Below are 13,604 nucleotides of genomic sequence, written 5' to 3' on the forward strand. Positions count from 1 at the left end.
ATTTACTTTCTACCAGTGTTCCATCTCTCCTCAATCCAACGTAGAGGAAAAACTTAATACCTAAAAAACACCCTTGATACCTCATCCACTCATTTTATTCTTTCAACAGATTTATTGAGCACCTACTATGTGCCAGCCACTGTATGAGGCATAAGGAATACAAAGTTGAACATTGACAACAAAAACACAGTTCCTGTCCTCATGGGGGTTTACAGTCTAGAGGGTCTACATTAATCAAATAAATACATATAAAATTACAAAAATGTTCAACGCTAAGTAGAGGTGTGTGTTCATGTGATAACAGACAACAGTGGTTCTTACTGTGTGACCGGAATTAAGGAAGGCTTCCCTGAGGAAGTGATGAATAAGTGAGATCTGAAAGACAAATAAGAATTAAACTAGGCAATGCAACAGGAAGAGGTATTTCAAGACAAAGGAACACAAACAAAGGCTCCTGTGGTGGAAGAAGCACTTTAATTCCCACTCATTCCAGATACTTGAAGTGCAACGAAGTAACAAAGTAACTGAAACACGATGTACAATTATGTGCCAGCCACCGTTTTAATGGTTTGGACATTAACTCTTTTAATGCTCAGAATTATACCCTAAATAGTGGCTCTAACTTAAATATTTTTGTTTTCATCTTAAGAGCAAGAAAAAGCCATTAAAGTGGGTAAGAATAGGGATGGGGGGTTGCCTTGATTAAAACTGCACTTCAAAAGAGAATTTTGCCTGCAGTAGAGTGAATCAGAGGGGGGCCAGAGGAGCTGTAGGAAGACCAGTCAGGAGGCAACTGCAGTAAAGCAGGCAAAAGGTGCTGATGGTGGCTAGGGAGGCGATGAGAGGTGGAGAGAAGCCGACAAATACGAGAGATGACAGGACCTGGTAAAGAGTTGACGGTGGGGGGCAGGTAGGGAGAGGAAAGTGTCTAAGAGTAGTTCAGGGTTTCCAGTTGGGGAACCAGGGTGATGGTGGTACCATTCACTGAAATAGGAAATGTCTTGAGTAGAGTGGAGATTAATAAAAACTTGTTAAAGTGGAAGTTATTATAACTCTTGTTGTGACAAATAACAAATAACTACAAAACAAATCCAGAAAGGAGTTTCTGGTTAATTTTTCTACATATATTTTCATGCAATCACACCTAGCCATTCTTATGTGGCTTAAATAAAAATAACATTTCATCACAATTAATGTCACAGGGTGGTCTTTTGAAATTCTAGGACAAAATGAGATAAGAAAAAAAATACTAAGAAAATGTTTTTGATGTACATAAAATTAAAAGGCAAAACACAATTACCATTTCAGCCCGTGACCACTAACATCTCTGGCTAGAGACTCAGTGCAAATAACATAAAAGTAAAAATAAATAAAAAATATGGCAACTTTTTTTTTCTACTTTATGGTCATTAAAAAATTCTGGTAAGTTTATCATAGGTTTACTCCTGTATTTCTCACACTGTGAAAAGGATGGGGTTAACTTAAACAAAGGTTCTCCCACTACCTTCTAAGTAGTTTGAAAAATATACACACATCACACTTGCACAATTAAAAGTATTATATTTATCTTATAAAAAAAAACAGATAAAAGTAAGTAAATGACTCCTTTCCCTACCTCTGGCAAAATCTGTGAATTAATGACAAAGGTAAAATAAAAACATATAATTGGGATTTAAGTCAAAAGGGCAAGTTATTGATTGTGATTTCAGTCAAGTCACTTGTTCTTTTTTAAGCCACAGGGTTTGTTTGTTTGGTAAAAGTTATAAAATGTGAGTAATACCTACCTCCCAGATTTGTTGTGAGAATTACATGAGATAATGTTTTTCAAAGTGCTTTATGAATTTTAAATCTCTATAAAAATAGTACTCACTATAAATTTAAAAAGTCCAACAAAGCATATAAGAATGCTCAAATCAATATTAATTATCATCTCTACTGTTTATATGCTTCTTGAGAAGGCCAAGTAAACTGAAAAGGAAAAAGGAAAACATCCAGCTTCTGTAACACTAAACAATTACACCATAAATTTAAAACTTCTATGGAGCAAATAAGGCAGTCCTGAGAAACTGTCAGCTCTGAAGAGGTTAATGTCCCATCAATCCTGCTTTTGTGTAAGAGACTGCTTTTGTTGAATACCTACAAATCAACAGTACTCTAAACTAAGGATATAAGCTGTATGTTTTAAATCTTTAATTAGACCTTTGCTTTTAGTCTAAGACTACTATATAGTTTTAGATTAACATGGTTTAAAGGTGATTTTCAAAATACTCTGAGGTAAAAAATTAACAATTTAATTTGTTCTTTGCTATATCCTCAGCTCCCACAGCAGGCCTGTATTTTTAAATAATGTCAATGAAAATGGATGTTACAGAAGGGAAAAAAAGGCCAGTATTGTTTTCAGTGAAATCTAAATCACTCCAACACTTAATGTAAATGAAACATGTATTTTCCTCCAAGTATTCCGATATAGGGATGGCTATGGAAGTCATGCCAAACAAGCAAAGCACCATAAGTGTTGTAATGTCATTTAAAATCTTCAAGTATCTTAAAGAAAGAGTAGTCTGAGCTGTTTCATGTTATAGCTTGGATATATTTATGTTTAAGAATGTGAATTTTAAAATAGACCCTACTTAGTTTAATTCTATCAGAAATATATTTTAAATCTTTAAAAACATCTGTTTCTTAAACACTCATAAACTTTTATAATGCATGATTTTCTCTCTCATGTTGGTTTCAATCTTAACAATCCCTAGAAAATAGAATTCAAAATGTACCATTATTCTTATTATAGAAGATAATATTTATATCACAGAGACCTTTAATCAAAACTAGCTTTATAAATACAATATGTGTAAACATCTACCTAATATGTTACTACAAGAATGGTATGAAATTTTATGTATATGAAAAGAAAATTCTCTGCAAACATTCCCCTCCTTAAATAGAGAAAAGATAAAGGTAAAGAAATAATATAAATAGTATTAATTAAAATTCTTGTAGTTACAAATGCTACCAAATGTAGGGATAGTTAAATTACTCTTTTACTTCTAACATAAACTGTTTAAGGAATGTACAAGTAATGCTTTCTAAATCAGTTGGCCATATACTGTAATGCTTTGCTTTTTTACAGTTTGTGCTTTTTATTTTTACATTTGTACGATCTTTTAGTTGAAAATTATAGCTTTAACTTATACAGTTTATTAATCATTTTAAATGATTTGTTTTTCACATTTTCAAATTACTTTGTAAGTTCAGTAGGGTGATGATTTTCCAGAATTTTCAAACCCAGTCAATATAATTTATTAACTTGATTGGACTTTTCCACAGTAATTAAATAATTATAGACTTAAGTACATAATTTTAATAACATTTAAAAGGTAAGCCTCCTTTTAATTACACTAGCCCTAAAAGCATTTGAATCTTTGTAAATAAATTATTAACAAATAATGATAAATAAAACCAGCAATCTGTGGGAACACAATAGCTTTCCAATTTTCTTTTTAAAAAGTGCCTATAATGTGATATCAAAATTAGGAAATGACACCTTCTTTCCATTAGGCATGTAATTATTTTACAGTATGTGCTGACTTCCCCATATCATACCAGTTTAAAAGAGGGTTAAACCCCAAAACACAAAACAACCAAAAGATTGTAATGCCCGTACCTAATACTTTCTAAACTGGCTTTGGAACAGTCACCACTTCATCACATTCTACTTCATTTTATTGTCATTTCATGAAAAGGAAAGTCTTCTGCTATTGGTAACATAATATTATAAATACAACCTCCCTACTCCACAGCTATTAATTTTAATTTTGATTGCCATTCCTGTTATTCAACTGTCATCTTCTTTATATGATGAAGAAGAGCATCTTTTTCCAAGTGAGCCTCTGCAAGAGCCATTTTAGCTTTGGCCAATTCCTGTTTAAGAAATTCATTCTCTTCCATGAGCTGAAATGATAAATTTGGGAAGTAAGAGAATTTAATCATTTTCAGAATATACAGACTATTTACACAGTATCTAAAGGTGTGACACTTGGGATAGTAAAAACACCCAGTGCTGGTGAGAGTGGACTTAAGATGAAGCACTTTATAAATCTAATAGTGATTTTGTTTAATTTCAAATCCCCTCGACCTCTCTGTGGTTTTACACACTGCTGACCTTGCTCTTCCTTCCTAAGCCTCTCTCTTTTACCTTTTATGCCTCAGTTCTTTCATGTTTATCTCTGTTCACCCACAGGCTTTTTTTCTTTTCCTCTGCTGTTTAAGAACCCTTAAATGTTACTACTCTGTTAGATTCTGTAATTGGTCATCTTATAACTTGAGTCACTCACTCTCTTAGATGATCTCATCTATTCCTATGGGTCTATCACATAACCTGATCTAGCACGAAACTTTGTCTTGAGCCACAGGCCCATATTCTGAATATCTCATTAAACATTTCATCCAGATGGCCAATAGGTCTCCCCTCCCACATTAAGACTCAGTTGAAGTACTTTTTCCTCTTTGAACTATTCCCTAACCCCTAACTATGAAGATTTAATGATAAAACTCAGTAAGACCTTTCTCTCCTCCAAAACACATTTACACAGATACATTAATATATACATGTTTAATTTCAAAAAGTTCTCAAGACTTCTTTGGGTCCAGCTTAAGAATTCCTGCCTTAAACCAAGTTGGGTATTCCCTGTATTTCTCCAATCTCCAGCATTACACTTGCATTGCAGTATGTTATGACCATCAATTACACACTTCTATCTTTCCCACTAGACTTCAAGTTTCTTGATGGGGATGATATATTGTTCAATTTTCTATTGCTAGCTCAAAGGTGAAATCCAAAAAATTCTGGTGAACAGATAAGTGAACTCATTCTTTGGTTCTAGCATAGAGAATTAAAATTCTGCTGGATATTTTATTTATAATAACAAAAATAAGAAGCAACTCAAATGTTAACAAATATTAAGAGGAAGAATTAGAAGTGATAGCACGGGGTACCTGTGTGGCTCAGTTGGTTGAGCATCCAACTCCTGACTTTGGCTCAGGTCATGATCTCACAGTTTCATGAGTTCGAGCCAGCCCATGTCAGGCTCTGTGCACAGAGCCTGCTTGAGATTCTCCCTCTCTCTCTGCCCCTCCCCTGCTTGCACTTTTTCTGTCTCTCTCAAAATAAATAAATAAACTTAAAAAAAAGTGATAGTACATTCACATCCATATTACTCTGCCATTAAAATAAATATGAAGCATATGTAGCAATATGGAAAAATATTTGTTAAACCATGTTAAGTAAAAAATATATATAGTATATACATTAGAATAATAATTATTTTGAAAAATTATGGAAAAGAGTCTGAAAGGAAAATTTTTAAAATATATATTGATAGCACTGCAGACAGAATGCATTAAAGTTGTTTAAAAATATTTTCCAATGTTCTGAAATATTATAATACTTTCACAAACTTAAAATTAAGACATCAAAAAGAACCTATCCTCCAGGATTCTTTTCTAGATTCCAGGAACTGGTACTCTCCCACATTTACTCCTCTACCTTCTCATTAGACTACAACCTTTGTGAAGGCTGGGAATGTTCCAATCTTGCTCAACACTATATCCATGGCATCTAACACAGTGCCTGGACACATAATAAGCACTCAATAAACATTATTTAAATGAATAAATGAATAATGTTTTGACTTTTTAGTATCTAGTATTTGTTTTAATTTCCCAAATTGAATGAGAATAAATTAGTTTTCCTATTACCTGTTCCCTAGTAAAATCAAAGGAGCACCCAGGAAAGTTAACCAACTGAGAAGGCCAAGGAACCTCTGGACTTGTCTGAGTGGCTTGAGTGATGCTGTGCTGTTCCTTCACATCATACTCTTCACTGGTAAGCAGGACTGAGTCACTTTTGACTTTGTTTTTCAAATCATTTCCAGTGTTAAGCATCTGAGAATCTGATCGGACAAATAAAATGTTCAGGTAACATTGCAAAATATGTGATATATATTAAGTTCTATTGTGAAAAACTAATTTTAGGAAATACATCTCTATTAGTATGAAAACATTATAATTAAATAGAAACACAAGTTAAGTCAATAAAGCCAAAAGCTCGTTCACTGAAAAGGTGAACAAAATCAACAAAAGTCTAGTTACACTGACAAAAAAAAAAAAAAAAAAAGAAAGAAATTACTAGAATCCGAAATTAAGAAGGTGACATTACTATCAACCTTACATAAATAAAAATTAAAAGGAATACTATGAACAACTATACACCAATAAATTAGATTAACCTACATGAAACAGAGTAATTCCCCAAAACCCAAAATACTAAAATAGACTTAAAGAAGAAATAGACAATGCAAATACACATATAGCAGGTAAAGAGTCTGATCAAGAATCAAAAAACCTACCCACAAATAAAAAGCCCAGGCCCATATGGCTTCAATGGTGAATTATATCAAACATGGAAAGATTTAACTACAAATCTTTACAAACTCTTTCAAAAATTGAGGAGCATTTCTCAATTCATTATATAAAGCCAGACAAAGAAACCACATGAAAACTAAAATGAATATGCTTATATAAATATGAAAATAAAAATCTTCAACAAAACATTAGTAAACTGAACCTCATAGTATGTATAAATAATTATACACCATGACCAAGTGCGATTTATCCCAGGAATGCAAGGTTAATTTAATATCCGAAAATCAATTAATGTAATACATCACATCAATACAACAAAAGCCACATGATCATCTCAATAGATGGAGAAAACGTCTGAAAAAATCAACACTTCCATGATAAAAATACTCTGCAGACTAGGAACAAAAGGAAACTTCCTCAATTTGATAAAGGGCATCTATTGAGTTAATATCATACTTAATGGTAAGAGACCAGACATTTTCCCCCTAAGATCAGGAATAAGACAAGATATTTGTTCTCACCACTTTCACTCAACATTATCCTAGAGGTTCTAGCCAATGCAATTAGGCAAACAAACAAACAAAAAAGTAAAAGGAATCCAGATTAGAAAGGAAAAAAATAGGGCACCTGTGTGGCTCAGTCAGTTAAGTGTCTGAGTCTTGATTTCAGCTCACGTCATAATCTCACAGTTGTGAGATTGAGCTGGGCATGGAGCCATTCTAAGATTCCCAATCTCCCTTGCCCCCTCCCCTGTTTGTGTGCACACATGCACTCTCCTTTGGGGGGGGGGGGAGAAAAAGAAAGAAAAGAAAAGAAAAGAAAAGAAAAGAAAAGAAAAGAAAAGAAAAGAAAAGAAAAGAAAAGAAAAGAAAAGAAAAGAAAAGAAAAGAAAAGAAAAGAAAGAAAAAGGAAGGAAGGAAGGAAGGAAGGAAGGAAGGAAGGAAGGAAGGGGAACAAACTATCTCTATTCACAGATGACATGATCTTATATATAGAAAAAAACCCTAAAGAATCCACTAAAACACTCTTAGAACTAATGAATAATCTCAGCAAGGTTGAAGAAAGAAAGAAAGAAAGAAAGAAAGAAAGAAAGAAAGAAAGAAAGAAAGAAAGAAAGAAAGAAAGAAAGAAAGAAAGAAAGAAAGAAAAAGGAAGGAAGACAGGAAGGAAGGAAGACAGGAAGGAAGGAAGGAAGGAAGGAAGGAAGGAAGGAAGGGGAACAAACTATCTCTATTCACAGATGACATGATCTTGTATATAGAAAAAAACCCTAAAGAATCCACTAAAACACTCTTAGAACTAATGAATGATCTCAGCAATGTTGCAGGATATAAGGTCAGTATACAAAAATCAGTTGTTATTCTACACACTTGTAATGAACAATCACAACTAAAATGAAGAAAACAATTCTATTTAAAATGTCACCAAAAAAATAAAATACTTAAAAATAAATTTAACAAAAAATATGCAAAACTTATGCTCAGAAAATTCTAAGGCTTTCAGTAATCTCTTTGACATCAGCTGTAGCAACAATTTTCTAGATAGGTCTCCTTAGGCAAGGTAAATAAAAGTAAAAATAAACTATTGGGACTATATCAAAATATAAAGTTTCTGTACAGCAAAGGAAATAATCAACAAAACTAAAAGGCAACCTATTGAATGGGAGAAGTTATTTGCAAATGACATATCTGATAAAGGGTTAGTATCCAAAATCTATAAAGAACTGATACAACTGATTACCCACCACCCAAAACACAAATAACCCAATTAAAAATAAAAAAAAATCCAATTTAAAAAATACATAAAAATCCAGACATTTCTCCAAAGAAAATATCCAGATGGCCTGTTCAAAAGACACATGAAAAGATGCCCAACATCATTCATTCATTAATATCTGGGAAATGCAAATCAAAACTACAATGAGACATCATCTCACACCTGTCAGAATGGCTAAAATCAAACAAAGAAGAAACAACCAGTGTTGGCAAGGATGTGGAGAAAAAGCAACCCTTACACACTATTGGTAGAGATGCAAACCAGTGCAACCACTGTAAAAAACAGTATGGAAATTCCTCAGAAAGTTAAAAATAGGACTACCCTATGACCTAGTAATTGCACTACTGGGTATTTACCCCCCCCAAAATACAAAAACACTAATCTGAAGGGATACATACACCCCTACATTTATTGGAGCATCATTTACAATAGCCAAACTATGGAAGCAGCCCATGTGTCATGGATAGATGAGTGAATAAAGTAAGATGTATACATACATGGAATATTACGAGCCATCAAAAAGAATGAAATCTTGCCATTTGCAACAACACGGACGAGGAAGAGAATGTAATTGCTAAGCAAAATAAGTCAGAGAAAGACAAATACCATATGATCTCACCCACATGTGGAATTTACAAAAACAAATGAGCAAAGAAAAAAGAGAGAGAGACAAACCAAGAAAAAGACTCCTAACTATAGGGAACAAACTGATGGTTACCAGAGGATGGTTGGGGGGAGGGGAGCGGGAAGGAGATGTAATAGGTGAAATAGGTCATGGGGATTAAAGAGTACACTTATCATGATGAATAAACAAACAAACCCAAAACTACAATGGTAAACCACTTCATACTCACTAAGATGCCTATAATAAAAAAGTCAGGTATTAATGAGTATTGGCAAACAAGTGAAGTTGGAACTCTTATACGCTGCTACTGGTAAATATGTAGAATGGTGCAACCACTATGGAGAACAGTCTGGCAGTTCCTCAAATGGTTAAAAACAGTTACATGTCCCAATAATTCTATACTTAAAATGTATACCCAGAAGAAAAACTTATACATACATGTTTTTTTTTTTCAACGTTTTTTATTTATTTTTGGGACAGAGAGAGACAGAGCATGAATGGGGGAGGGGCAGAGAGAGAGGGAGACACAGAATCGGAAACAGGCTCCAGGCTCTGAGCCATCAGCCCAGAGCCCGACGCGGGGCTCGAACCCACGGACCGCGAGATCGTGACCTGGCTGAAGTCCGACGCTTAACCGACTGCGCCACCCAGGCGCCCCATACATACATGTTTATAGCAGTATAATTCATAATAGCCCAAAAGTAGAAACAATCCAAATGTCCATCATGCAATGGATGAACAATATTTAGTAAATCCATATAATAAATATTATATTATTTGGCCTTACAAAGGGATGAAGTACTAATATATGGAACAACATTAATGAACTTTGAAAATATCTAGCGAAAGAAGTTAGTAATAAAAGGCCATACTACATGATTTCACTTATATGAAATGTCCAGAATAGATAGGTAAATCTACAGAGACAAAAAGTAAATCAGTGGTTGTCTAGGGGTGGAGGAGGAATGGGGAGAGACTGCACCATTTGTGAACATATTAAATATGACTGAATTATATACTTAAATTGGGTGAATGGTATGGTATGTAAATTATATCTCAAAAATGTTTTATTAAAAATTAATTTTTAATAAAAAAATTAGGCAGGAAGTATCTACGTTAACATTTTTTCTTCCTTTTTGGATCATATATAGTCAGAGCACTTTAGGTTGCATATGAACTGAAGCCCAAATCAAAACTTGCTTTTAAAAAAGAAAATGTACCTAAAACTTATATAACATTGTGAGTCAACCATACTTCAATAAAAAAATAATAAATTTTTTTGTAATAAAAAAGGAAATGTATTTGACTCTAACAGGGAGTCCAAATGATGGTGTTTCAGTCCATCACTGATAGTGGATATTGGGTTCATATGATGTCTTCAGGAGTGTCATTTTAGGAACCTGATTTTATATTTCTAAAGTCCATTTTTCTTTTCCTTTGTGTTGAACCAGTCATATGATGGCAAAGGTGGTCTCTAATGACCCCAAACAAGTTTTACAGCCTGTGACCCTTTCTCTCTTAGTGTCCTTATCAATTCACAAAACCTCAATACTTGGATCATAGTCAACTCATGTACCACTCACTGTGTCCCAAAGGCTGGTCTTTTTTTTTTTTTGAGTGAGAGTGTGTGCACACATGCACAAGCATAAGTGGGGGAGGGGCAGAGGGAGAGGGAGAGAGCCTCAAGCAGGCTCCATGCCCAACGCAGAGCTGGATTTCAAGATCATGGGATCGGGACCTGAGTCAAAGACTCTTAACTGACTGAGCCACCCAGCCCCCCCATCCAAAGGTGGTAGTCTTTTGATTGGTCAGGCTGGGACCTATTCCCACTTTTGTGATAGGGTCACATGATTGTCAGGTCCACCAAAATAACATGAAATGAGAGAATGGCAGTTTGCCAAATCAAATTGTATTGAGTGGACTAAGGAGTAATATCTGCTCAATATAATTTTTCCCCTTAAAAAGATTCCAAGAAGAAATAATTGCCAAATTATTCTCCACGATGATTCCATCAATTTTACCCCTACTCTCTCTCTATATATAAATGGAATAGTTCTATTTACATGGTTAAATGACATCAGGTTGAGTTTTGGTCCGTTCTATGCTTCATTTTATTATAGGGGTCCCAAATCAGAAACTACTTTTTATAATAATGGCTTGCATCAGTTATGTTTTTAGTAATATAACTAGAAAAAAACTACAAAAACTGTTGTGTTGGTTCAGACTTGCATACCACTCAGCTTGGTACTGACTGTAAGAGAAACTTACAGAAACTGTAAGAAAATACTATGCCACAGGAAAGCCAAGTTCTATACTCTCTAATAACACCTCTACTTGATTAGCAACTTATACTTTCATTTTCAGACTTTAAAAGGAGCAAAACTTCTTTTAAATGAAACTTGTCACAGAATGCTAATATAGACTAAAAATAAGAGCTGAGTTACACTGACTATAGTTAGGATAATAGAGGACCCAGGACTTCCTCTATTTAGCTTATATCTCACTTCTCATGGGATCCTAAGAATAATGAAAAAACACTGACTAAACAATTCTGAAATCCATTTATTTCAATCATTGGGAGATGGATGAGGAGAAAAAAGGGAAGGAGGAGACAGAAGGGAAGAGAAAGACATATGGGGAGAGGGAAAGAAGGAATGAGGCAGAGAAGGAGGGAGAAGAAAGATGGAGAATGGAAGAGTGGGGAGGATGGGAGGAGAGGAAGAGCCATGTACAGGGTAAGGGGAGATAAAGAGGGAGAGGTAAGTAAGGAGGAGGAGGTAGGAAGTGAAAAGGAAGAAATAAAAAGGAAGAGAATGGGAGGGAAGGGGCAGGAGGAAGAAGGTAAAAAGATGAGAGGGAATGGGAAGAGAGAGAACCTGTGAATGATAGAGGTGATTGGAATCTGTTAGAGTAGAAAGATCTATTTCCTTTTATATATTTTAGAGAGCTTCTTTCAAGTTTTTTGGACAAATTATGATGAAAAAATCCATGCCTCTCATGGATGAAATGGGCAGCTTCTTACAGTAACATACTTTTCCCCTTAGCACAGGCTCTTTCAACTTGAAGAAGCCACTCGATGTGTCTAAACTTACATTTCTTCATTTGCAAAATGGAGGTGATAAGAATACTTGCCTTAATTATCTCAAAGGGTTCTGGTAAGAATTAGTTGATATTTAATGTAAAATAACTTTATAAATTGGCAAGCATTATCCAAATATTAATTGTTATCAGTACTATAGAAGGTATTGATAAATTTCTGACTTTAAATATAGACTTTACTAGTTTTTTGTTTATTCCAATAAGAAATTTCTATTCATTTTTCTTCTCTGGTCATACAGACTCTTCAGAGTTTAGGCTTTACACCAACCACTAGGTTTCATTACTAAAAAAATCTTCCCACATTCCCAGTTAGGAACCATTACAGCAATGATTCTAGGAGTGTGTATGGAAGAGCTGCTTATTACAGACCTTTAAATATACATTGCCCCTTCCCCATTACGTTCTGATATAATATATTGGGAGGTAGTCCCTCCATCACAATCATTTGAGTTGAGAATCAATGCCACAATAGCCATTGCTCCAGATGGGAGACTGTTTTGATACTTTGATGCCTTAAATTTGATGCTTCTGAGTTTAGATATTTTTAAAAATCTAGCATATGCCTTTTCCTCTAATATGCCCTCACTACCTAAAGTGCTCTGCTGAAAAGACCCAATTAAATATCATTTTAAAGACAAGAAAAAATATATTCTTTTTTTTTTTTTTAATTTTTTTTTTCAACGTTTATTTATTTTTGGGACAGAGAGAGACAGAGCATGAACGGGGGAGGGGCAGAGAGAGAGGGAGACACAGAATCGGAAACAGGCTCCAGGCTCTGAGCCATCAGCCCAGAGCCTGATGCGGGGCTCGAACTCACGGACCGCGAGATCGTGACCTGGCTGAAGTCGGACGCTTAACCGACTGCGCCACCCAGGCGCCCCGAAAAAATATATTCTTAAAATGTAGTACATTTAATAAGGATCAGCTTCTAGTTTTCCCAGATGTAAGAAATTAAGTGCATAATATGTGAGATATGCCTTAATAAGAAAATAAAAATAGTTATTACCTTGCTTTCATTAGGGTAGACTAGTTAACTAAGACGTGATTTTTTTTTTTTTGAAATTCACACAACTTTAAAGACAAATGCAAACAGAATTTCCATATTGAACCAATCTTCATGCATATACCTTTGCCTGACCGGTGATTTACTTTGGCCTTTAGCTACTGCATTAAAATACAGCTCACAGGGTGCCTGGGTTACTTAGTCCCATGAGCATTGGACCCTTGATTTTGGCTCAGGACAGGATCTCACGATTCCAAATGTTGCAAAGGCCTCCCTGAATGGGATTCTCTCACGCCTCTCTCTGCCCCTCCCCCACTCATGCTTCCTCTCTCTCTCAAAATAAATAAAAATCTAAAAAATTAATAAAATACAGTTCACAATTGGTAAAATATATACGTACCTAACTGTAAAATACAGATAAGAAATGTTGGGGAGAACACTCAAGGAGGAGAAATTTCCAAGCACCTTGGGTTTTTTTTTTTTATGTTTAAATTTTTTTATTTTTTTAAGCCAACTCTACACCCAACATGGTGCTTGAACTCACAACCCTGAGATCAGGAGCCATAAAGCCCCTGGATTTTTAAATTAGTTTTTTTACTCATTTTAATGTTTAATTCTATTTCTCTAATGTGTATGCAAGTGGATTTTTTCAGATATTACAAACCTCTCATTTAAAAA

General features: G+C 34.5%; 1 protein-coding gene across 2 annotated transcripts in view; it reads right to left on the minus strand.

Moving 5' to 3' along the window:
* Positions 1–457: 457 nt before the first annotated feature.
* The window catches only part of BLTP3B (bridge-like lipid transfer protein family member 3B), a 109,990-nt gene continuing 96,843 nt past the window's right edge, over positions 458–13,604 (minus strand). For both annotated transcript variants that reach the window (XM_047067420.1, XM_047067421.1), the window contains 2 exons: positions 5,758–5,951; positions 458–3,951 (listed from right to left, as the gene is read on the minus strand). In XM_047067420.1, the coding sequence (XP_046923376.1) occupies positions 3,832–3,951; positions 5,758–5,951 (314 nt within the window). In that variant the 3' untranslated portion in view covers positions 458–3,831. The remainder of the gene's footprint in view (positions 3,952–5,757; positions 5,952–13,604) is intronic.

The sequence above is a fragment of the Lynx rufus genome, unplaced genomic scaffold (genome assembly GCF_022079265.1).
Source record: "Lynx rufus isolate CCGP_SWC_20201006 ecotype Redwood Valley unplaced genomic scaffold, mLynRuf1.p SCAF_7, whole genome shotgun sequence".
Classification (NCBI taxonomy): Eukaryota; Metazoa; Chordata; class Mammalia; order Carnivora; family Felidae; genus Lynx; species Lynx rufus.